The sequence below is a fragment of the Notechis scutatus genome, chromosome 6 (assembly GCF_049901735.1).
Source record: "Notechis scutatus isolate UNSWTSFEM ecotype Mainland chromosome 6, rNotScu1.2, whole genome shotgun sequence".
NCBI classification, from domain to species: domain Eukaryota; kingdom Metazoa; phylum Chordata; class Lepidosauria; order Squamata; family Elapidae; genus Notechis; species Notechis scutatus.
The window spans coordinates 47743719-47768738 of record NC_142014.1 but is presented as its reverse complement, the minus strand read 5'-3'; the positions used below and the strand labels follow the sequence as shown (position 1 = coordinate 47768738).

General features: G+C 38.1%; 1 protein-coding gene across 7 annotated transcripts; it reads right to left on the bottom strand.

The window, feature by feature from the left end:
- Positions 1–1492: 1492 nt before the first annotated feature.
- TMPO (thymopoietin) lies at positions 1493–24582 on the bottom strand. Of its 7 annotated transcripts, none has more exons than XM_026694129.2 (9): positions 24191–24582; positions 15307–15430; positions 11289–11447; positions 10840–10940; positions 7996–8103; positions 7800–7889; positions 7285–7398; positions 6486–6580; positions 1493–2852 (listed from the first exon to the last, which is right to left on the bottom strand). In XM_026694129.2, the coding sequence occupies exons 1-9, from the start codon at positions 24446–24448 to the stop codon at positions 2558–2560; spliced, it is 1344 nt and encodes a 447-aa protein (XP_026549914.1). In that variant the 5' UTR covers positions 24449–24582; the 3' UTR covers positions 1493–2557. The 7 variants fall into 7 exon arrangements, with proteins under 7 accessions (XP_026549914.1, XP_026549921.1, XP_026549926.1 ...); XM_026694136.2 differs by having other exon boundaries at positions 7285–7395; XM_026694141.2 differs by lacking the exon at positions 7285–7398.
- Between the last annotated feature and the right edge of the window lie 438 nt (positions 24583–25020).

Sequence of the window (25020 nt, the reverse complement as noted above, 5' to 3'; positions counted from 1 at the left end):
ATAGCACAGAAAGAAAATGTTCCTTAAACCATCAATTTAGTACCCTAAGCCTTACCAAGAACTTTTTTTTGCAGTTCTAGACAAATCAATACTAATATCTACATCTGTGCAGCTTCAAAATGATGGGAAAGTCTCAAAGGGATGACAGGTCCACAAAAATAGTTCCATTAGCAGATTAAATGCTTATTCCCAGTTGTTTCATAATCCTGAGGTTTTGGACCAGCATCAATGATCACTTAAAAACTGGAAATACTTTCATAAAGCTCTATTGCACATTGAATATTAATCAAATTTGTATGTCACCTGACTCCCAATGACTGGGTGGCTCATAAATAAAACAAGTACTATTCATAGCAGGTCAAAAATAAAATATAGCAAGAACAAACTGGACAAGTACGAAGCAAATACAAAGTACATTTTTTCAGACATTAGTATGAGGAATATTTGTAGGACTTGGACTTTATTAAGTAGCATAGTATGGATGTAATATTGTGTATCTGGAGTTTTCATATTACTGGAATGAATACCTGACTAGGTATCCAAAAGGCCTAGGTAGATGGCATTTTCCAGAACAGGAGTCGCCAAACTTTTGGACCTCAGGGACCACCAAACTCATAATTTTAAATCCCAGGGATCACTTTCTGGGTCTGTGGGAGTGGCTTGGTGGTCATGTGACTGGCTGGGCATGGCTTGTATGTAAATATTATAAGTATTTATGTAAATATTGATTTTTTTATAAAAAAGAGCAACTTTTACCCAAAATCAGGCAAAGCAGGCAGGCAAATTGAGTTGCTCACAGAATTATTCAGTGATCTATCTATCTGCCATCAGTTAGCTCAGTCTGTCACATAAAATTTGCTTGCTGTGAGTCTGCACTGAATACTAGAACCTTCAGTCCTAAGGGAGGTTTGGCTGTGCTTAAAAGCAGAGCCGAAGATCTGAAGACTAGCTAGAGCAAGAAATCCAACCATTTCCTGCTTCCTAGCTAATCTAAATCTCCCGGCAGAGCAGAACAGCTGATGGTCGGAAAAAGGAAAAATAGCAATTTAGCAGGCAAGTTTGCTGGGTAAAGAATGAGTGGGCGGGGAGGGTTCCCACAGGCCATGTGGGCGGTGCAGCCTTGTATTTCTGCGCAGCCTGGATTAATTGCTTTGAGGGATGCTCTGGGGGTGAGATTTCTCTGTGGCCCACCGGCTGGTGACTGCTGTTCTAGAAACCCTGTATTTCAAAGAGCAAAGCAGGGTCAGTGTAAGTTTGTGATTGGATGGAAAACAACTAAGAAATATCACAGCTGTAAGCTACACTAAAAGTTGCTGATAGAAGGCAATGCCAAACAATTTCTGTACTGCTGCCAAGAGTACAGAATTACTCTTGATTTATGAGACTTTAAAATTAAGACGTACATGTAGGCTAAATACATTTTAAGGCAAGAGTTTCTATATAAAATTTAAAGAACTGAGTGCATCAACACCAAGTCAGAGGAAAGTGCAAGTTATGGTTTAAAATAACTTTATTGCAATTTTGTATAGAATATGCTGTAAATTGATACATTCATTTGATATCCACAATAAAAATGAATGTTGTATCATTGGAAAATGCAATTTGGGACAAGTCATGGTAATTGCATTTTTTAAACATGTTGGTGGGCAACATGTTTAACTTTTGTTCATCACACATACGTGTTTGTGTGCATGCGCAGCGCAACAAATGGCCTTTATGTACCATAAGAATTATAGGTTTTGGAATATCAGTGTTTTAAATACCATAGAAAAATATGAAATCTAAAAATGTAATTCATGCTGTAGTACATGACTCTTTTGAAAGAAGCCTGCAGATAAAAATGATTTCACATTTAGTTAAGTAAAAATAAGTAAACCAATTTATTTTATGTAAGCTTTATTTCAAAAAACTATACTAATAAATATTGTTCTAAAACAATAGTCAATTAGATCAGGAATTATAGGAGTAAGCACTAAAATAAGTAACTATGATTAAAAATTAAGGATAAGTTCAAGTATAATTACAATTAAAACTAAGACAGATGTATACAATAAGTTTATCATTTATTTGAGATTAACAGTATTCTACAGGAAATGCTGAAACCCCTTAAAACTACACTGCATTTAGCTGCAGTTTTCACTAAACGCATTCAAAAATGCATTTCTTTTATCCATGTATCTCTTTCCACCCCCAATAACATATGAAGTAAAGAAAATTTCAGTATAGTATCTTAGCCTGAAGTAAAAACATTTAAACACACCTTCACATTTTACTATCACTTCTGCCCATTTTGAGCTTCCAAGTTTATAAAATCAAATATACAATCTCAAATGAACATAATGAAGTCCACATTAAAAAAATAAATCCTACAAGTAGTTCCAGAGAAATCTAAAGATACTACTTATGGCACAGTGATCTCCTAATTTTGAAATAAGTTGATGATGTCCATTTATTGTCCTGTTTTATTCCAGTTTTCAGTTTCAAGATGAGGAAGGATGAAGTCATCTCTATAATTAAAAATAAGAGACCCAGTTGTATGTGCCACAGAAAGAAAAACTCAATTTGTTGTTTTCTCTGGACCCTCGGCTGCAAGGAATTTGGAGAATGGATTTCCTTGGTTGATTTCCATGGATTGATAGACGAAAACCAAGAAGATTGCAACAACGAAAAAGAACAAAAATTTTATCCACAAAGGAATTGAGTGTTTTTTAATTGTTGTTTTTTCTTTTTGGACTTCTGCTGAGGCAATATATTTAGGAATATACTTTGATGAATATGTTTCTTCCAGCCGGTAATCACTGAACTCTATAGGTCGCCCAGCAGCGCCTTTGATTGGTCTGCGGCAGCTTGCACTATAAATTAAGTAATATGTTGAAAATTAACATTAAAATGTGCTAGAATACCTCATATTTTTCAAAAGTTTTAATGTGGATAGGAACCATTTGGACTCAACATATAGTAATGTACGAAGGCTATGCAATACTTTGGATATGTTTTGAAATGCGTAACAATGTGAGCATAGTACCTGTCGATTCATTAAAACTATTGTGTATTTTTTCAAAATAGCATGGCAAAGGAGCTTCCTGCGACAGTCACATAGTTCTGGAATCAGATAGATGGTTTAATATATAGCTGATAAGTGCTGCTCTGCTACCAATTTGAACATAAATATAAAATTAGTTTATCAGCGCTTGTGATCTTCTCAAAAGTATCTCATTGGCAATTGTATGATAATTTGGTAATGGGTATTTGCTATTAATCAAGTTTGCCAATCACAAGGAACCAGAACAACACCATGACCTGATTAAGGTTGCTTCTTTATTTTTTCATGCCTATTTATAAGAATCTCACTATATTGATTGCATTCTCTTGGGAATGGTCAGATAAGGCTTAAGGGATTCTCGGGGAGATAAAATCTGCACCACTTCCTGTTGTGCAAGGACCTTAAGCTCTGCCCCTTTTTCATACCTCCCTCCATTCTAGCTGGAGATTCTACCACAAGCTACATTTTAAATAGTAGACCATGTATTCTTTGCAGAATTAAAATATGAACGTAATTTTGAAGTATTACTCATTAAATTTATATGCCACCCATCTCACAATGGAACAAGTTAATGATACTCAATAAATCAGACTTGTCTTTTTTTAATATTGGGGTAGGCAATTCAAGGCCCATATAAAGCCATCTAACGGTTAAACTGCATTTACCTGTGCCACTCCAATTTTATTGTTGATTCTCGGCAAATTTGGGGGAGGGTAGCAGCTGAAGCCCAACAAAGGGATCTCACTATAGTACTTACTAAAGAAATCACAGTGGTAATAATCCAAGAGGTCTGGTGTCAGGTAATACCAACTTGCAAGTCAAGGTAGGTCAGAGTGGCTTCTTAGGAGGGGGACTGTTAGGAAACTCCCCCAGCAGATATCTGATTAGGCCTGAGTTCTTATTAGTTCAAGCTAGTAGCTTGCTGACTCTAAAAGCTCCAAAAAAGGACACTTGTATGTTTTGATAATTCACTGCTAAATTTGATACAGTTAAGCATCAAATTATGTTGCGGGGAAAAAGAAAGGCTAAGCTGGGTGTAGCTAGACTTGGGGAAGGGAAAAATGTTAATTATGTATGTAATTATATCATCCAAAAAGTGTTTTTTTATTATCTAAAACAAATTGCCGTATATCATATGAACTTGCTTGTCCATTTCTTTATATGGAAGTGAGAACTGGGTATGGCTAAAGAAATACTGAAGGTAAGGAATTTAAAAAATAGCAAGGTATGAAACAGAACAAGAAAAAAATAAAAAGGCATAAAAGGATACAGTAATTTGGTGTTGGTGTAAACTAATTTTAAATGTGTTATTTTACGTTTCCTGCTTTTAATTTTGTTTTACTGCTTCTGACTCCTGTTTTGCATAACATAGCTAAAGGGAATTATTTCTTGGATACTGATATGTTCCTATTGAACATGTGTTAACTTCAAAACAACAGGTAGTCATCAGATGCAGGAAACAAGGCTGGTGTTGTGGTTAGCCGGCAGCAGGTGCAGATGGCTGACGAGAGCGATGACTCTGATGAGGGGCCAGGACCATCAGGGAGTGGACTGCTGCCTTCAGGGATTGTGGGGGCTGGCAGCAGTGACAAGGAGGTTCCTGAGGAGCCTGTGCCAAGTGCATGTGAGCACAGGATGATTCGTAAAAGAGAACAGCTGGAGCAGCACAGGCAACTCGGGAGTAAGGATGCAACGTAATGGCCCCTCCCTCCAGGGAATATAAGCCTGGTTTCAAAAGGTTTTTGCTTTTGCAGAAAGCAAAAACGTTCTAAGGACCCAGCATTGTGTGTAGAGACTCCGGCTTATTTGAAGAATTCTGTCAAGGCTTTTCTGGTTGGACTAATTGGCTGCAAGCCATCGTTTATTTGTAGATTAAAGCTGTGAAGGTTTGAGTTGCTGCGTTTGTTTGAGATTTTCTTGCTGGTAACAGGGTTGGGTCAGAACAGCTGGCTAGTTGGGCAGGGATAAAAGGAGCAGCAGTAGCAGTACTGTTCAAAGGAAAGTCAGCTACAAGATTATGACTAGGGACATGCAAAATGATCTATGGTCAGATTAGCTGGTTTTTGACACACCAGGTACAACCTAAAATCTATGAGCTTGGGAAAGAGGAAGAAAACAGGAAATCCTGACATTAGCTAAAGGGATATAAGAGTTTTTGAAAAGCTTGAGGGAATTAGCTGATTGGATTTGCTGTGCTTCACACTAAGACTTATATCTGAAAGGATAAAAAAAAACCTTACGTGCTAGAGAGATCAGTGAGCAGGGCACTGGAGAAAGAAGGGAAAGACAAGATATGCACCAGGTTTACTGTACTTCTCCTGTAAAGCCCCTATGATTTTACTTTAGTCAAAACTTGGAGCAATCAAAGTATTCTAGTTTTGGCAGAATTTATGATATAGTCTGTTTTATATTAAAATAAAAACATATTTTCTCTATGCAAAGAATTTCAGAGGTATTCAAGAAAAGCCTTCCTGGATCAGGCCAAAGAGCCAATACATTCTATACTATAGAGTTGCTAATCAGATGTTTTTGAGGACCAGACAATCGTGGACAGGAAGCCAATAATCCTGTTGTGGAATATTATTTTCTTGTTTGTAATCAAAATATGCCAACAAGAAAAACCTTATTTTTATTTTTATTTAATCATCGTCTTCTACTTGTTCTCCAGAAGCTGCTGATATTAAAGATATGCTGCCTTTCAGTAATTTATTTCCATCTCGCAAAAGTGACTCTGGGCAATATACAATAATTAAAATATGAAAACAATTGTTACACAATTTAAAAAAACATAAGGCATTAATGAGCATTAACCATAATAGTGGGACCATGTTAGAATTTCACCAGTCTCCTGGAATTTGCAGGCCTGCTGATATAGGAGACCTCTGCAACATTAACATTAATAGCATGCTTTGCACATGTGTGCACCTGTCCTCTGCAGTATTAATTTAAAGTGGGCAGTTAAAGTCAGATTTCAGGTTAGGAATGTCTCTCTCTCTCTCTATATATATATATAGGATTCTTCTGTAGAGGGTCTTTATACATTTGTATATATGTAAACTAGTTATTAGTAAACTAGAATTATATACATTTAAGAAGGGCATCCATATACATTTTCCAAATAAACATTTTGAGTTAAAATGAATCTTGGTAACCTTCGTTTTAGGAACTGAGAATAGTACACTTATTTTTCTTCTTCACTTGTCTTTTTAACATGTGAAGAAAATTTAAGAGTCTGAATACAGAACATTGAAAAATCAAGCCTTTTAAGCTGCCACTAAAAAGCAAGAAATTTGCACACCAGCACAATATTGTGTAACATTTATTTTCAAGACTTGATAAGACAGTGAAATAAAAATATTGCCTTGTCAAATCCAATGTCTTAACAGTACGTATTTAGTTCAAAAAAGGCCAAAACCTGAAAAATATTCATGCATACATGTACCTAATTCCTGTGGGTGTTGATGCTTCATATGGAAACATTTCTTTAAGAATATCTCTTTCTAATCTTGTATCCTCTGTAGACATTTTCTCGAAGACCTAGTTAGAAAATGGAAAAATGATAATTTTACCAAATTTCACTAGAAGCTGTACTAAAGAAAATAAGGGAGAGAAGCAGAGCGCAGCCATGTTCCGTTGTCATTTCGAATAGTACACCCATGAAATCTAAGAAGACTTCTTCATGGGGTTTAGCTGTTGATCAAAATGTGGTTACATTTATCTATCTAGTAATTTATGTGTAAGTCCAGATGTCTTCAGTAAATATCCTTTGTTCTTTCAACATGAAGAATAATGCTATTTTATAAAGATTAATCTGATTAAAACCTAAAAGATATTTTCACCACTTCTAATTGAGTTGATCAGATACTGGTGTAAGGATGATGAATACTTTCATTTTTTATCCTCTTTCTGAAAAAATGTAAGCATTAAAAGAACCATTTTTAAGCAAAGTATGCAATAGTTTTGCTGTGGAATATTCAATTTTAATAGCACAATAAAAATAGAACTCAATTATTTTAGATTTTTCTAGGTATCCTGATTAAATTAGATCGGCCAACAGATTATTTACTTTAGATATTCCATATCTGTATATACCAAACACATGCAAAAAAAAAAAAAAAAAGCCCTGAGAAGAAATCTGAGGCTAGAAGAGTCCTAAAATATATCTACTATCATAATTTTAATTAAAGAGAAGTTCACCCTCCTCCCCTTTCTATCCACCAATCTATATTTAATTCATTTACTTCATCTGTCATCAATGGTTTCTTTGGTGTTCTTCTTGGCAATTCTGAGAAGTCACTGATTGACAGTATAGGATCAGCATGCTTGGTATTTCCAGGTACCCTATTGACAACCTGCTGAAATTCAAATTGTTCAGACTCAGAATTAACAGAGGAAATTACAACAAAAATCTTAACCAAGCCAGGCAATTTACACATGAGATACTAACTATCCTAAATGGGGAATATAGTGGGTTTTTTTTAATGATAAGTTGCTTTTAGTATTTATAAGTATTACCCTGTAACATATATATAAAGACAATTTTTGATACACAGGGAAAAAACTTTCAGAAGATCCACAGTAACTGAATATTGCTCCTCCTGTGATTTAGTTGCTCTTGGTTTGCATTAGACTGATGAACAACAGCCCAATGTTTTACTTAAAAACCTTTTTTCCCCAAGAAATAAAGGTTTATTCAAAATTCTTCCATGAGAAGAAAATGACAGAATACCACCTAATGAAAATTCAGTATATTTACTAGAGTCTCGTTGCTTGAAGCCACTACAGCTATGGGAGTATTCTCTGATATTACTGGATCATGTACAGGAAATGGAATTGTAGTTTCAACCTGTTTGTTTAAAAACAAAAACATAACAAAATAAGTGTATAGCTGTTACTAGGGCTCTGAGAATATCAAAAATAAAGATCTAAATTAAAAAATAGCCTTGCGTCACCCTTTTCCTTGGTGTTCTTCTTGAAACTCTTGAAGATTCCCTAGACACTGCCTGAAGAAGTCCACTTTTTGAAGATCCACTTCTCCAGAATGTCTCAGTAATGCCATCCTTGGATATTTAAGCATCAAACATATTAGCAAACATATGAATGCTCTATCTTGAAATCAGATTATCCCACCTAATGCCATAGCATTTTGCATGAAAATTGTGCATATGTATCATTCTATGTTCCTATGTTGGGTAGAAAAGCATGATATCACAGAGAAACAATGAACACAGGATAGATATTAATGACATGTCATTAACAATAAGTGCATTGATGTGAAATATATTTTAGATTATTAAAATGTAGGGCATCTAAATATCTGACCTCTTTATCTTTTATTAAATAAATTAGCTGATATCCTTCCTTGCACTGGTACTTGTTTTTTAATCTCAGATAAAGGGATTCTGATCTTGTGACACTATATATGCCCTTACTAATATAAATTCTTTAAATGGCTCTCTGAAGCAAGCCATACTACACTTTAAATCTGTTACTAAATTTAAAATATTCAGCATCTTATTCATATTCTACTTAGATTTAGAAGTTTAAATATGACTGGTAATGATTGCAAATCTCCTTTTTTCCTTAAAGCTGAATGGGACTGCAGCCTTCATTCTATGGAAATTAAAGTATTCTTAATATAAAGCTTACAAGGGAATAACCTTGCAAATGTTAAATCTGATAGTTTAATAAGATTTGCTAGTCAGAAAAAAATTGTGGGGCATAGCACAATGGCCAGTCAAATTATAGCTGATTATTATACAGATGAGACAGTAAACCCTGAATTAATAGATTAGATGTGGCCATCTACCAAAAGACTCAGAAATATATAGAAAAATATTATCTGAAGTCTACATTGGTATGTTAAGGTGAACAAGAAATATTCTTTTGTCTGGATTTAATAATAAATTTCAGATGTTGGGAGGTTTCCTGAATATAATTGATCCATGTGTTATATTTTACACAAGCTAAATTTAAAATTTTAAAATTAGTGCCACATATTTGGTTTTGAACTTTTTCAATTTTTAATGAACAATTTGAAAATAAACGTATTTATAGCAGTATAATTCATTTAAAAACGAGGTATATTTTCTTCTCGATGCTGAATTTTTAATTACAGTAGTCCTGAATTACCAAGTATTTTGTTTAACTACCATTTAAAGTTATAATGGAAAAAAGCCCCATCCAACTTTATGATCAATCCTCACTTTTACACCCGTTGTAGCATTCTGTAGTGATTGGCATTTTGTGCTTCACAACTGGCTTCCAACAAGCAGTTAATAGTGAATGATAAATCACAAGTTGCAATCACATGTCTTGCTTAATGACCATGGTGACTCACCTAATGACTGAATGGGAAATGGTATCTGTTGTGGTCATGTGATTTTCTGCTTAGTGATCAGAGTGCTTTACCAATAGAGTTCCTGATACAAATTATGGTCACTAAGAGAGGAGTATTTAATATTTACATTTTGGCAGAAACCGAAAGTAATAATCTAATTATACACAACTTAACATGTATTTTTAGAACGTTATGACATAGCCCATTTTTCCAGCAGTTTCTTGAAAACATGTCCCAAAGCATTCCCCCCCCCCACTTTTTAAAGTATCTTCCTTCCTTAATGTACTAAGCAGGGCATAAAATTGGGGTCTCTGATAGACTGCCAACTTGAATACATATCCCTAATGTATTATATTATTTTATTCACTATATAGTAACATGGTTAATTTAGTACATACTATTATTGCTGAATACAGAGCTGGTTCCAAAAAAAAAAAAAAAAAAAACCCTCAGGAAAAAAGGAAATTTCAAACTATCCCCTTCTCCTATTAAGATACTAAAGGAAAGGAAAGGGGAGGCGAATGGAACTTTTGAAGTTATTTTTATCTCCTTGGCTGTTTTCCTCAGATAAACATATTTACATAAAACATTTCAAAAGGCTTGATTTGCTTCATCTCTTTATCTGGCATTCAGGTTGGCAGCAGCATTGCATTATGAACTTCTTTGCAGTCCTATTAAACTGCTGCTGTATTATTTTTTTTCAGCTAAAGCAACCCTTCCCAGGGGTGGGATCCAACAGGGTTAACTATCGGTTGGGTGATCTATAAGGTTTGGTGATTTCATGATGTGCTTTCCCTGCATGCTGTGCGCACGCACCTGTAAATCATCATCAGCATGCTGCGTGCAGAGAAGCAGCCTTTGAAAAAGGCCTTTTTTGCTGCTTTTTAAACTACAGCTGTGCCTCGTGCGGCAGTTGAAGTTGAAAAATCAGGAAATAAAGGTCAGGTAAGAACCCAGGCGGGCGGGTGGGCAAAAACATCAGCAGACATAGAACCGGTTCTATGTCTGCTGCTCTTCAGAGCTACCGGTTCTACAGAGGTGGACAGAACTGGTAGAAACCCACCCCTGCTTCTTCCTCTTAATATTGTGTCTACATTAGATTTTATTAAATGAGAATGGCACTGAATAAAATTAAGCTAGTTTAGATAACAAATATTGTCCTCATTTTTAACAAACTTTGTTTGGTGCCTGTGTTTATTATATTACAAAACCAGCATGAAAAAAATAGGTAGGGTTCAGAAACTTATACTTTCCCCCCATCCTCTCATTTATCACATCAAAATCCTAGCTAGCAATTATCACCCTCTGCCATAAGTTCTTTGTATTTCAATCATTTCTTCTAAAGAATCAGATGTGTGCTTTCTTTTGCAGTAAATATTAACCACCAGAAATATAAAGTTTTAAAATGTCTTTTTGAAATATACATTTTAACAGTCTTTAAATAAAATTGTGGTACCTGGTTATTTTCAGCAATTCTTCTTTGTTTAAGTGGTAAAGAAGTTTTTGTTTTACTCTTCAATGGTTCTCGCTTCTCAAGTCTGAATTCCATTTTAGGATCTGTAAATAAATATATTATTCTTTTGCAGCTAAAATGTCACTGCTATTAATCAATGCTATTAGAATCTTTTAAGAGTGTTCACTTATTTTTCCAATTTAGAAAATACATTGAAAATTGGTAGCAATAAAGATTAAATTCACAAAAGATGGACTCTGAATGGAATACACCTGAATGAAAAATTCAAGAAAGTAGCATCTTAAATTCTTTTATGTGTGTGTGTAAATATGTGTGTGTGTGTGTGTGTGTGTGTGTGTGTGTGTGTGTATGTATTTCATTGCATACAAAAAGATAAAAAATAAAAAGGTTATATTTTAAAATCTATTTAGTCATCTTGCACTGTATTATACCTTCTTCATTGTCACTGAACTGATCAGAATCATCATTTCCATTCTGCTTATTGTTTTCTGCTGATGAAGAAAATGCTGGTGTAGCTATGAAAGAACTTAGCTCTTGGGATGGTTCTTTCAGTTTCAGTAGCTTCTTCTCATACAGCTTTCTTGTCGTAGCTACAACAGAGCAGGAAAAATTGGTTATATGACTCAGACATTTAGAGTCCACTATGTGTATTTATATTACTACCTTGTCAAAATATGAATATAATAGCAACTGTATTTTAATAGAACGTAAAACTGTTAAAGCCTGTTTCCTTCCATTTTTATTTTGACATTTTAAAAAAAGCCACAGCAGACTTGATAAAACATAAGACAAACTATAAAGGAAATACGAACTTGAAAAGTAACTGTCATCTTAAACAGAAAGCTATATTGGGAAAGACAACTAAAGTAAAAGTTAACATAAGAGACACAAAATGACCCTATATTTCAGAAAGTGGATAATATATTCATTGAAAACTTTTGGATTTAATTATTTCAATTGCAATTCAATTCAATTGTTTGTATGAAACAAACTAGAAGGATAAGACAGATAATCCAGTTTTTTAAAATAAGTGCTAAAGCTGGTCATTTATGTTTGGATAGAAAAATAACAATATATAATTCAAATGTGAATTGTGATCTGGGCCATGGCTCCATAATTAATAATCTCACTATGCACACAGGTAAATAGTGTTTTATAGAAAAATCAGAAATATAACTATTTCCCCTTTCAAAATAAAACCCATTACAGGTAGTCCTCAACTTACAACCATAATTGATCCCAAATTTTTGTTACTAAGCGAGACAGTTAAGTGAATTTTGCCCCATTTTACAACCTTTCTTGCCACAGTTGTTAAATGATTCACTGCAGTTGTTCAGTTAATAACATGGATGTTCAGTGAATCTGGCTTCCTCACTGTCCAGGCATGATATTCCCCTCTGAAAAAAAAATCGGGGCCGGCCAAGAGACCCCCCACCGCGCGCCAAGAAATCGCCCGCCCGCCACGCGCCCGCCTCGCACCGCCCGCCGCCGTCGCCCGCCCGCCCGCCCGCCTGCCCCACCGCCGCCGCCCGGGCTCCGCTCGCACCGCCCGCCTCGCCCGGGCTCCGCTCGCACCGCCTGGGCGATTCCCAAAAAAATCGGAATTCCGATTTTAATCGGAAAAATATCATGCCTGACTGTCTTTGCTTGTCAGAAGATCGCAAATGTGATGACATGACATTGAGATATTACAACTGTCATAAATGAGTTAGTTGTCAAGCATCTGAATTTTGATGTGATCGTGGGGATGCTGCAGTGGACGTGTGAAAAATGTGCATAAGTCACTTTTCTCAATTCTGTTATAACTTTGAATGGTCACTAAAAGAACTGTTGTAACTCAAGGACGACCTGTATAAAATCAAGTTTATTGTAAAAAGTAGTTTAGCCCTCAGAAATATGAATTTATCTGTCTTCAATTGCCAGAAAATAGCACTTTGCACTAAAAATTGAGGCAATTAAATAATTATAAGCAAAAGAGTCATGGTCAAATCCTTTATATAGTAAAAATGAGAAGATTCTTGACTCTGTCATCTCAATAGAGGCTGTCTTTATTCCCTGGAGTTAGGACATAAAGGAATTGTGACCTGGGAGAAACAGCCACAGATGAAACCACAAAAGGGATTACTGTTATGAAAGCATCTTAGGGAGAGAGGAACATGTTCCATACTGTTTTAAGGAATGGGACTTTAATCATAGAGGAATTTGGCTTCTTGGTGATTCTTAAGAGCAGGAAGCAGCCTGGGAGCAAAGAATAAATTATTAGCAGGCAGGGAAAGATATGGTGAAATGCTGCAATTTTATTGCAGTAATGAGAAGGGTTGGCTTCTCTTCATTGGCTGGCAATCTATCAAAAGAAGTCAGTGACAATGACAATAACTCCCTCTGCTTTTAGCACCATTAGGCTTTTTTACTCCTGAATAAATGTACTGGCCTGATGTAACTGAGATCTATGTAAAAGAGACTGAAAAAAATAAAAAAGTTCCCTAGAATTGACTTCATTGAGATTGACAATATCATGTAGTTTTCTATATTAGAAAAATATGGATATGTTTATGTTGAGAATTGGACAACATACAGTACAAGTTTGATATGTTACTACTTCATATGCTGATGCCCATGGTCTACTGCTCATTACTATTTAGTTTCAAAAAAGCAGCCCTATAACCATTGCCCAAGTTCATGAATGGGCTAGTTGTGGGCAAACAAATTACCATAAAATTAAACTCAGGTAAAATACAAGTGTTAGGTATAACATTGATACCAAATATGGTTTGGGTGAATAAATATATAAAACTTAGATATGAAGCTGGAAAGCTTACTGCGACTAACTGTGTCTTACTGCGACTAACTGTGTCTTACTGCGACTAACTGTGTCTTACTGTGGCTAACTGTGATTACTGACTGTGAGTGCCTGTGACTGAACTGTTCCTGTTTGCTACTGTTTGCTGATTTACTGCGTAATTCTACTGTTCTACTGTTTGAACTTCTTGCTGAATATCCAGCGTTTGTTCCTCTGGAGAGAGGCACCGGAGGAGGAGAAAGATATCTTTATCGGCTGATAAAGATATTGCAAGGACTCTTAACTTGGACTATACTAGTGAGTCTTACTGGATGGAAATACTGTGAATGACTTAATGGACTGAATGACAATGCTTTAAAACTCTAAATGGATTAAAAACTATTTAAACTACAAACAGTGTTTGTGTTCAGTGTGTGTATACTCTGGGGCCCTTCCTGGCTTGACTACTGCTGCAATAATCTGCTAGGGGTTAATCCCCAAACCCTAACAACAAGCACTGTTCCTCAGTAGAAAACTAGCTGTGTGATTGAAGTTCAGCTTTTCCGAACAAAACTGCATGACCTCTGAAAGGGGAAGTGTTCTATTAGAAGATGCTCCTTATACTTTGTTTCTGGATTTCCAGGTGACAAAAGTGACAGAGTTATGTCTGTTCCTGAATGAGCTATAATTGTCAATTGTCAATCCTACTTTGATGTACTAGTTTGATTCCTGCAATATACATTATATGAGATGATCCCAGAACTGAAATATTAGTAAGTTACAATTGGTACAAAATACAAGTGTGCAAGCCTGTACAAGTTACAAAAAACATCTACCCACCCTACACTGAAACCATTTGCCAGGTTTCATTTAAACTATTGTTATTAATCTTAAAATCATATAAAGTTTAGGACTAACAATCTGTCATAATTAAGATTTATAGGAGAGATTACTGGTATTAATAGCCGTAGGAGAGATCATTCTGAATATGTTCATAGGAAAGAAATTGTTTATTTGGCACACAAGGGAGTGATTGTTTCTGCACTGCTTCCATTGCTATAAATATTCCCCTTTTGGAGTTGTGTTGAGTTAGTTTTGATCTGAGAAGTGCAGCCAAGATACATCTCTTCTGCTATCTTTTTAAAGGATAATTTATGTTAACTTGTATTTAAAATTTAAATGTTATATTATGTATGTTAATTATTTTAATGGATAATGTAGAAAGCAGACTATAAGACAAAGAAAGGAAAAATTTTGACAGGCAAAGCCTACTTCAACACTTATGTATGTTGTTTAAAACTCTAGCTTGTAAAAAATGTATATGGGTATTCAGTACATATAATTATTAAAAGTAATTTTTAATTTTCAATTTTTAACTTGTTTAGCAAATGGTTATTTGCCATCTGTACACTTTCATAGTATTGGTGCTATATGTTAACACAATTGTATACTATGTTCGTCAACAAGCAGTTTTCTTATTTAAGTCTTAATGAATGATTCAGCAAAGCAGTTTATGCTTCTATTCTATTTCAAATATTTAAATGCAGATTGTCATCACTTTTTAATCTACATTTCTCTTTGTCTTCAGTTTTTATATTCATATTCATTCATTCATTCATTCATTCATTCATACAGATATACAAATATATTAGCATTTACTAATAGCTTACCAACAATAGGACCTGGATTCACCCCGTATCTCAGGAGTTGCTCCTTGAGTTCTTCATTACTGAGTTCTGCTATATCTATATCATCCTGTTCAAGCCTTGACTTATCCGTTTTCTTTGTTGCTTTCTATAGAGAGATATATTTTAAGTGTTATCAAACTGTAATGCCAAGATATACATATAAAAATGTTTAGAATACAACATAGCCATGAAATGCATAACTCCATATATTTGATGCATTATTTTACAAAGTTATAAAGCATTCCATGTACCAATTTGTTCCAAGAATGGGACAACTGGTTTTGGACTAACTGTCCCTGAATTAAAATTCATATCCTGAATATTTTGGTCCATGCTAGAGTGAAATGGGGCTATTTTATAAGAAGTCAAAGGATGAACTAGTAGGATGTAGTGGGACATTGGAAGCAGTAGCAGCTGAGGAAAGGAACAAAACTAATATATGAAACACTGGGACTACTGAGGGGAGGAGGGATGATATGAACTAGTATTACTTTACTTGCTACATGGCTTTTAATTGAAAAACTGGAATAACCAAAGCAATTCAAATTTGTTTTGGCTGCAAGTTGGCTAATGCAATGATTTTGCCAACCTTCTGAAATGTGATAGTTTTCCCATTTGAAGAAAATACTTTTTACACTTCTCTCTAAAATAAAAATGCACTTCTTTTCTCCTCAAATACAGATAATCCTTAAACCAGGGGTCGCCAACCTTTTGGACCTCAGGGACCACCAAACTCATAATCTTAAATCCCAGGGATCACTAACCGTTTCTGTGGGCATGGCCTAATTTTGGGCGTGGCTTGGTGGTCATGTGCCTGACTGGGTATGGCTTGTATGTGAATATTATAAATATTTATATAAATATTGAATTTTTTTAATAAAAAAGAGCAACTTTTACCCAAAATCAGACAAAGCAGGCAGGCAGATTGAGTTGCTCACAGAATCAGATTTATTCTGATATCTATCTGCCATTAGCTAGCTCAAGCTATCATAAAATTAACTCACAAACACCATGTATAAAATATTGATTTTTATTTAAAAGAGCAATTTACCCAAAATCAGCAGGCGGCAGATTGAGTCTCACAAACCTTCAGTGAAATCTATTGCCATTGGCTGCTGCCTGTCATTTAAAATTTGCTTGCCGTGAGTCTGCACTGAATAATAGAACCTTCAGTCCTAAGGGAGGTTCGGCAGTGCAAAGATCTAAGGACTAGCTAGAAAGCAAGAAATCCAACTATTTCTTGCTTCCTAGCTAATCTAAATCTCACAGCTGATGGTCGGAAAAATAACAATTTAGCAGGGAATTTAGCAAGGAGTGAGTGGGTGGGGAGGGTTCCCAGGCCATGTGGGCAGTGCAGCCTTGTGTTTTTGTGCAGCCTGGATTAATTGCTTTGGGGGGATGCTCTGGAGGTGACATTTCTCTGCGGCCCACCAGTTGGCGTCCGCTGCCTTAAACTACAACTCTCAGACCTTCAGCCTGCTTCCCATCTGCTGAGTCCTACACCCTCCTCCCCACTTCCATCATGGCTAAGCCCACTTACCTTTTCTGTAGATCTCCTTTGAGAAGCAGTCACTCTACTGTGTGGTCTTCCTATACAGAGGCTGTGTGGCGCCATCTTGGAAGCAGGTGCCATTTTGGGAGTGGCCATAATGTATAGGGAGGCCAAGGGACAGAGTCACTGGTTCTCCTTCCCAAAGGTGATATCCAAGATTCCCCCCTCCCTACCAGGCACCCCAAGCTGCACTTAAATACTCCAACAGTCACTTAACAGCAGCAACAGGGAGAGGGGGGTTAGGGTCATTAAGTGAAGTGACTACAATGAGCAAACTCCATTATAGTCAAAAGTTGGGGATTACCTGTATTTCCTTATAATCTATTGCTTCGAAGTAATTTATGAATAATAGATTGGATTATCTTTTGTATGTTAACTATTCTAAATTTGACAATTTTTAAAGATTACTGTTTCAAATCACAGAACAAATTTAGAAAAGTAACAATCTGAAAACACAAAGTGTCCATTTTACAGTACATGAAATCATTGACTCCTTGAGTACTCTTTAAATTATTAACTGCAAATTAGAACAATTACATTTTAGTTGATTTTTATAGGTATAGATAGGTAGGTAGGTAGGTAGGTAGATAAAGTATTTACTACTGTCCCTATTCCAGGATTTAATTTTTTAAAATTACAGTCTATAAAACAAAGCTGAGAATTTTACTGATTTTCCTGCTTAATTTTTTTGAATCAAGTAAATATAGGTGAATACTGCCACCTAGCTGCATATGACATACATTGAAAATACTATCCCAATAAACAGGAATACAAAAAACATTTCAAAATACTGTCCTCTATTTTTTCCAGCTTATTCGCTTAGATAAATAATTCTTCTTTCCCTGCAGTAGTGTGTCTTTAAAATCTAGTCATTGTTGTTTAGCTGTTCTTCAACTTAATTTCCAAACATCACAAAGAGAGTTGGGCCTATTTTGCACTAAAGAGGGTCATGATGGGAAGGTCCCTGTTACAAATGATGCTGTAGATCAAGGGTCTTCAAACTTGGCCAGTTTAAGACTTGTGGACTTCAACTCCCAGAATTCCTGAGTTAACATGACTAGAGAAGGAATTCTGGGAGTTGAAATCCACAAGTCTTAAAGCTGTCAAGTTTAAAACCCCTGCTGTAGATGGAGAACTGTTGATGGAAACAAGAGGAAATTGTTTCCTGCTTTCATCCACCAATTTTCATCATCCATTAATTGTAAGGAAAACTTTCTTGCTCTTAAAAAAGTATTTTCAGAAAAAGTAGCTACATACACAAACACGCCTCAAGGAGAATATTTGCTGCACTTTGGATCTCCTTAATTAAACAATGCCACATATTGGAACTCAGGAAGCATGCCTGTCCTCAGCTAAGATCCTTTCGGAGATCTGTAAGGCACTCACCCTGAGATGGTGTTCTGGAAAGCCTTAAAAACCTTGTTATTCTCCTGGGCTTTCGGGTGGAGTGTATATGAAGTGTATTAGTTGGACAGATGTTACCTTGTTTATACTGTATTTTTAAATGTTTCTTTGATATTGTGAGCCACCAGAGTTGTTTTCAGTGAGGTGATAGTTAAATCCAATAAAATAAAAATACATTTAAATTAGATAACTTCTTTTACTCTCTTCCTATCATGAACTAAAGCTCCCTCCATCTATTATAGAAAAAAGGATTGACAGTCTTGATTCCCGTCTGAGAAAGACACATAAAATACCATGTTTCTCCGACAATACGCCCCCAAAATAGGAAGGTCCAGCATGTTTTCTAGGCATAAGGTGAAATTAAGCTCCTCCCCCAAAATTTAGGCCTATTTAAACCATACGCTCCCCACCATTACTCACATCGCTTGAATTATACGAGGTGAAGAGAAATGGGGGGGAAGGGCAGGGGGGAGAAACTTACCTTTAGGAGTCCCCTGCAGGTAGCCTCGGCTAGAGCACCTCACGGGCAGACTCACCTCTATTGGCTGATAAAAGCGCCCCGTGGGCAGAATTGTCTTGCCATGAGGCCGCTTCTATTGGCCGATAGAAGCTCCCCGAGGGCAGAGTCACCAGCCGCTTCTATCAGCCAATAGAAGCAGCCTAGTGGCGAGGCATGGCATCGGATTCCCAACTGCAAACTCAATCTCGTACATATACCGTTGTCAGAGTAAATATTAGACAATCTCAAGATTCCCGCTGCATTTCTGCTTCCCGAGCCAGCCGCTCTTCTTCGTCCCCTCAGATAGCCCTATTTCCCCCCACCCCCAATTTCCCACTGCAACCACTTGGACGGAATGGGTCGCAGGAGGGTCGCTAAAGAAGCTGATTCCACCTATCACCTGCAATGGGCAGTTCCGGGCCCCTCCGCTTAGGCTGCCAACTTAGGCTTTTGCACAGACATTGTAATCTGTGGCGTGGTTTGCGCAAAAATGGTACCTATCTCACCCTGTTCCTGTAGTTTGCCCGCATAATAAGACTATACACATCTCTTAAATCCCCCATTCCTAGATATTCCAGGACATTCAAATAACTTAATTACAATATTCATAGACAAAGGAAGGGGGGTTTTCCCCAGAGTCCAAATAATCACAAGTCCAATATTTATTTGCAATTTATTCTACCCTTCCTACAAAGGGGGGGAGGAGGGTACTGCATTCTTCTTTAATTAATAATTTTCAAACAAAAAGTAAGATAGAATAGTGCATGGATCAAAGTCATTCAAGAGACTTTGGGGCCAAGCACAATGTTGAACTACTAAGCTGTCCCTGATCTACTGACATGATTGCTCACCCCATATTTAGGCGTGTATATATTTCATTCCTATTGCATGCCTGGTTGGATCCTTTAAAAAAGAGCAAAGTTAGCAAAGGAAAAGGCAGCCTCTAGCCACACGATCAGCTGGCTGACACTGTTATTGGTTTGCCGATCGCTTTTTATGACCGCTCAAACCGCAGGCGTGGGGGAGGTCTACAGACGCTGCCCAACTTGCCTGAACAGTGCTCTGGCGACGCTGCTCCCAACGTTGCAGGAGAGAGAGAGCCCTGCTCTCCTGGAATAGCAGCTGTCCAGATCCTGGAAGATGCTGAAGCGAGGAAAAAAGGTACTGAAGATCGCTGGTGAGTGCTATCTACAGAACCTCAGCTGGCTTGACACTGAATGCTCTGAACTTGCTAAATGACATTCTAAAGATGGTATCATGAACATGCTCTGTCCCATTTACGACCAAAGCAGCAATACATTCCTTACAAGCCAAGGAGAACAAAAACAGGTCAAAACCAGGTAGATTAGTTCATTATACCAAAGGAATCCACAATGAAGATCCAGAAGCAAGAAATGGAAGCAAATTTGATTAAATGAAGGCAGTGATTGGTAGAAATTATGAGTGATTAAACAAACAATTGCAGTTGCTGGTGACACTGGGAGCTGTAATAGTTCTTCATTGTGGTGGAGATGGCATCCAGAATTGGGTTATAAGTCGCTGCTTGCTGATTGGATTGAGTCTTTCAGATCTTTGCGGACACTCCCCCGTTGCTAAGGGTGCCCCAGAAATTGACTCAGTCAGCTAGCTGGACAACGTGTATTTTTTTGCTCCTACAAAATCTCAAATCTACAGAAAATTAGGCCTAAATTATTCAAAAAACAATCCTGTATGCTGTTTCCTGGGCAGCCGGACTGGTCTACTACTTAGGCGAATGTCTAAATGGAACAAAAGATCGGTCGGGGATAGGCACTTTCAGTATAGGGCTTTGCCCTTTGGACTTTAGTTCATCTGCTCCCAGAACATTTTCGAAGCTATTGGCAGCCCTGGCAGCCCACCTTAGGGCCATTCCAGTCAGAGTCCAGTGCTATCCGGATGATATACTGGTCCAGTCATCCTCCCCATCTCGAGCAGCAGAGGATTTGGAGATCACCATTCAGGTGCTCCAGGAGCATGGCTTCTCTGTCAACGAGGCCAAGAATCACTTCACTCCCACCAATAGTTTGCTCCATCTGTGAGCCATAATAGATACCATTTCCTGCAGGGTGTCCTTGTCCCAGGAGCGTCAGGAGAGTATCAGGGAGTTGATTGGGCAAGTAAAATCTAAGAACAGGGTACCCCTGGCTACAATTTCTAAACTCCTGGGTAAGATGATATCATGCATTAATATAGTGCCCTAGGCTAGATTGCATGCCAGGGCACTCCAATGGTTTCTTCTTCCTTATCAGAGGATAGGTAGAGTTGCTCCCATTCCTAGGTCAGATTAACTCCACAAGTCATTAAGTCCTTTCGATGGTGGTCATCTGAGGCCCTTTCCTTAGGGCTCTTATTCAAGGACCCTGACAGGCTGGTGCTGACCACGGATGCCAGCCTTTATGGCTGGGGAGCCAATCTGCAATCCAGGATGGTCCAGGGACAATGGTCTGAGGCAGATTTGAGCCATAATATTAATTGGTTAGAACTTAGGGCAGTCCATCTGGCCCTGAGGCAATTAGAGAATACAGTCTCAGATAGGGACATCCTGGTCTTAAGTGACAATGTGTCAACCAAGGTGCATATTAACCACCAAGGGGGAACACATTCAAGGCCTGATGCTGATGCTGGAAGCAGAACAGCTCTGCCTATGGGTGGAGAGGCACCAGATATCGCTCAGCGCTGAGCACATTGCAGGCGTGACCAATGTTGAGGCTGACTGGCTTAGCAGAGCCACCATAGATGACACAGAGTGATGTTTGCACCCCACTTTGTTTCAGGAGCTGTTGGAGCACTTCGGACTGCCAGCAGTGGATCTCTTCGCTTCTCAGGACAAAACTCATACTTGTGGCTCCTCATTGGCCCAGAAGGCCATTGTTTGCAGACTTAGTAAACCTATCTGTGTCCCACCCTTGGAAGATTCCGGTGGACAGAATGTCTCTCAGCCAGGGACCAGTTTTACATCCAGAACCCCAGTGGCTTCAATTGACTGCTTGAAGATTGAGCGGGGATCTCCGATCTGGGACCATTACTCCTCCAAGGTGATACAAACCATTCAAGCCTCCAGGAGACCCTCCACCAATCGCATCTATGATGCAACTTGGAAGGCTTTCTGCAAATGGTGCTCTACATCTGAGAGGGATCCCTTCAGTTGCCCAGGTGCTGGACTTTCTTCAAGATGGCCTTTCGGATCTCACTAGGGCCACCTGTAGTATAGCCAGCTTTGGTATGTCCCAATCCTGGATGCTATCTCCACCACAATGGAGAAGGGTCATTGATTCTTACCTGATATGACTTTTCTCTTTGGGTGGAGATAGCATCCAGCCCTGATGTGAGTCCATTCTGAATCCAGTGGAGCACGTTATAACAAAAAAACACATCAGTCTGTCACTATTCCTTCGCCAATTTCTGGGACACCCTTCACAACAGGGGACAGTCCTCAAAGATCTAACATACTCAGTCCAATCAGCAAGCAGCGACTGATAACCCAATCCTGGGTGCTATCTCTGCTCAAAGAGAAAGGTCGTATCAGGTAAGAACCAACGACCCTTTTAACATCATGTTCAAGGTATTTCTATAGGAACTCAGATATTGCTAATTATCTAAAACTATGGGTGAGTTCTTAAACCTGCATGTGTGCAATTGCTCACTCCATTTTGCCTCTTGCATTCTTTATTATACAGTAGGAACTGAAAGAATAGAATCGATTTATACATAGTTCATAAGCTACCATTTAGATATGAACCTGCAGTTGCTTCAATCTTTCCTCATCTAACCTTGAGATATGCTTCCTTTTCAAGGCCCCACTTTTACAGTGGGGATAGTAGGTATGGAAGCTCCAATCAGCAAGCCTCCACAAAATACTAGAGATTATCTCTGTGTCTCCGGGAGTCCATGATTTCAAATTCTTCTTCCTCTTCAATTAATTTCAATAGACCAGATAAAGCCTAGCTTTTAGAGTATGTAGCGATATAGGCCTGGAGATTGTGCTCACTTCAAAAACACACACTCAGTTTGGAAGAACTCTCCATAACTCAGTAATTTCCAAGTACAGGTAGTCCTCAGCTTTCAACAGTTCATTTAATGATTGTTCAAAAGTACAACCACACTGAAAAAACTGACTTATGATCATTTTTCACACTTATGACTGTTGCAGCATCCCCATGGTCACATGATCAAAATTCAAATGCTTGGCAACTGATTCGTATTTATAACAATTGCAGTGTCCTGGGGTCACTTTTTGCGATCTTCCAACAAGCAAAGTCAATGGAAAAGCCAGATTCACTTAACAATCTTGTTACTAACTTAACAACTGCAGTGATTCAACTTAATAACTGTGGCATGAAAGGTTGTAAAATGGGGCAAAATTCATTTACCAAATGTCTCGCTTAGCAACAGAAATGTTGGGCTCAACTGAGGTCACAAGTTGAGGACTACCTGTAGTAGTATGGTGAAGAGCATGCCAAGTACTGTACAACTCTTCTTGAGGTAGCTGGACTTAGTAATTTACACTTAGACCTTCACTGGCTATCAATTTTCTATAGGGTACAACTTAAGATGATACTCTTGACCTTTAAAGCCAAATGGCTTGAAGCTTTAGCTGTGGAACCATCTTTCCTACTATGAACCATGTAAAGATCAGCAAGAAAGGCCTTTCCTAATATGCTTAAAATCTTTTAAAAATATTTTGCTGATTAAGTTGAAAAGCATTATTATATTTTATATAAATTGCTTTTATTCTTGTAAGTATACCCGAAGTATTAGGTAAGCAACAAAACAAGAAGAAATCCAGTAACAAGCAACGCAGCTATTGGCCTATCTAACACGTGGAGTACATATCTTGCACGTGGAAAATGCAAAAGGAACAATTATACAGTAAAGCAGCCTTCTTCAACCTGATTTTTGTCTAGTATAATACACTGAAAGTCCTATCATTTCCTATGAGTATCAGTAAGCCAAATGATGGGAATTACAATGAAATGCGGTGGGGGGGGGGGAGGGAACATATTGATGGAGACGAGGATAGGACACGAATAAAAATGTTTGTGAAACCGTGCTCTTGCTGACAAATTTTAATTCTGTAACAGAATTCGCTACAACAGAAGCACAAAGGCGGCGGGTGTCCGTTAGGGAAGAATACTTCAGTATGCATTACATGCTATTAGGGCCTGAATTACCTTTTTTCAGACTGCTTAATTGCGACTTAGTCAGGCTTTACCCACGGCGCAAGCATCGTTTCTCTCCCCTTCCCACCCCTTCAGTCAGTGACAAGACATCGCGCCGCCCCCTCAGAGAAAGCGGGAAAACTCTACCGCCCCCTCAAGAGTGGAAGGCCGTGAAAAGAAAACGAAAAGCCCGTCTGAAATTCGCGAAATAAAAAGACTCGCCAAATCGCTTACCCTGCCCACAGCAAGTGCAGCAGAGCTACCCACTCTGTTCCTGGCGGTAACCGGGGTCGGCTCCCTCTCCTCGTCACTGGAGAAGTCCGGCTGCGCGGGGACTCCAGGCACGTTGCGGGTGGTGAGGTGCTGAAGGTAGAGCTGCACATAAACATCCTTACGCTGTTCACCTCCGGGCAGGCTCACGTTATTAGCAATCAGTTCGTTCTTCAGCTTCTCCTTGGTGAGCACCGACGGGTCCGCCAAAAACTCGGGCATTGCCAGACTCTGACTCTTCCCCGAGACAGCAAGAAATGGAACGGCCAACAAAGCGGAGGGGAAGGGGTGGGGGGGAAACCAAAGGGAAGAGAACAATCCACACGACGCTCACCGTACCTAACTCCACAGAGCGCACAAAACAACGGACAGCTTTGCCCATATGCCAATAAAATGTATTCTGATTGGTCGGCGGAAACCCAAATCGGTCCTGGGATTGGCTGCCTGGCCTAAGAGGCTGTGCGCGGGTTCCCCTCAGAGCCCTCCATTGAGTAAGCCTCTCAGTCGCGTAATTTAAAATCGACTCGGGCAAGAGTGGTGGAGGACTGGGGTTTCCCCTCCCCTTCTTTCTTGCCTGGGATTCAACTTATGTACTATCGCTACGTTACAGATAACCGAGTTTACCGATGAGTGGTTTAGTATAATATATAGAAAATCATTTCGAGAAAATGACCGAAGTTCTGATTTCACGGATCTTCTCGACTAGAAAGAGGAGCTGTGGAGGAGGGTGGAGATAAGCACCTTCTGTGACGGAAGATTTTTATTGAGCACAGCGGAAAATGTCGTTTGTGGTT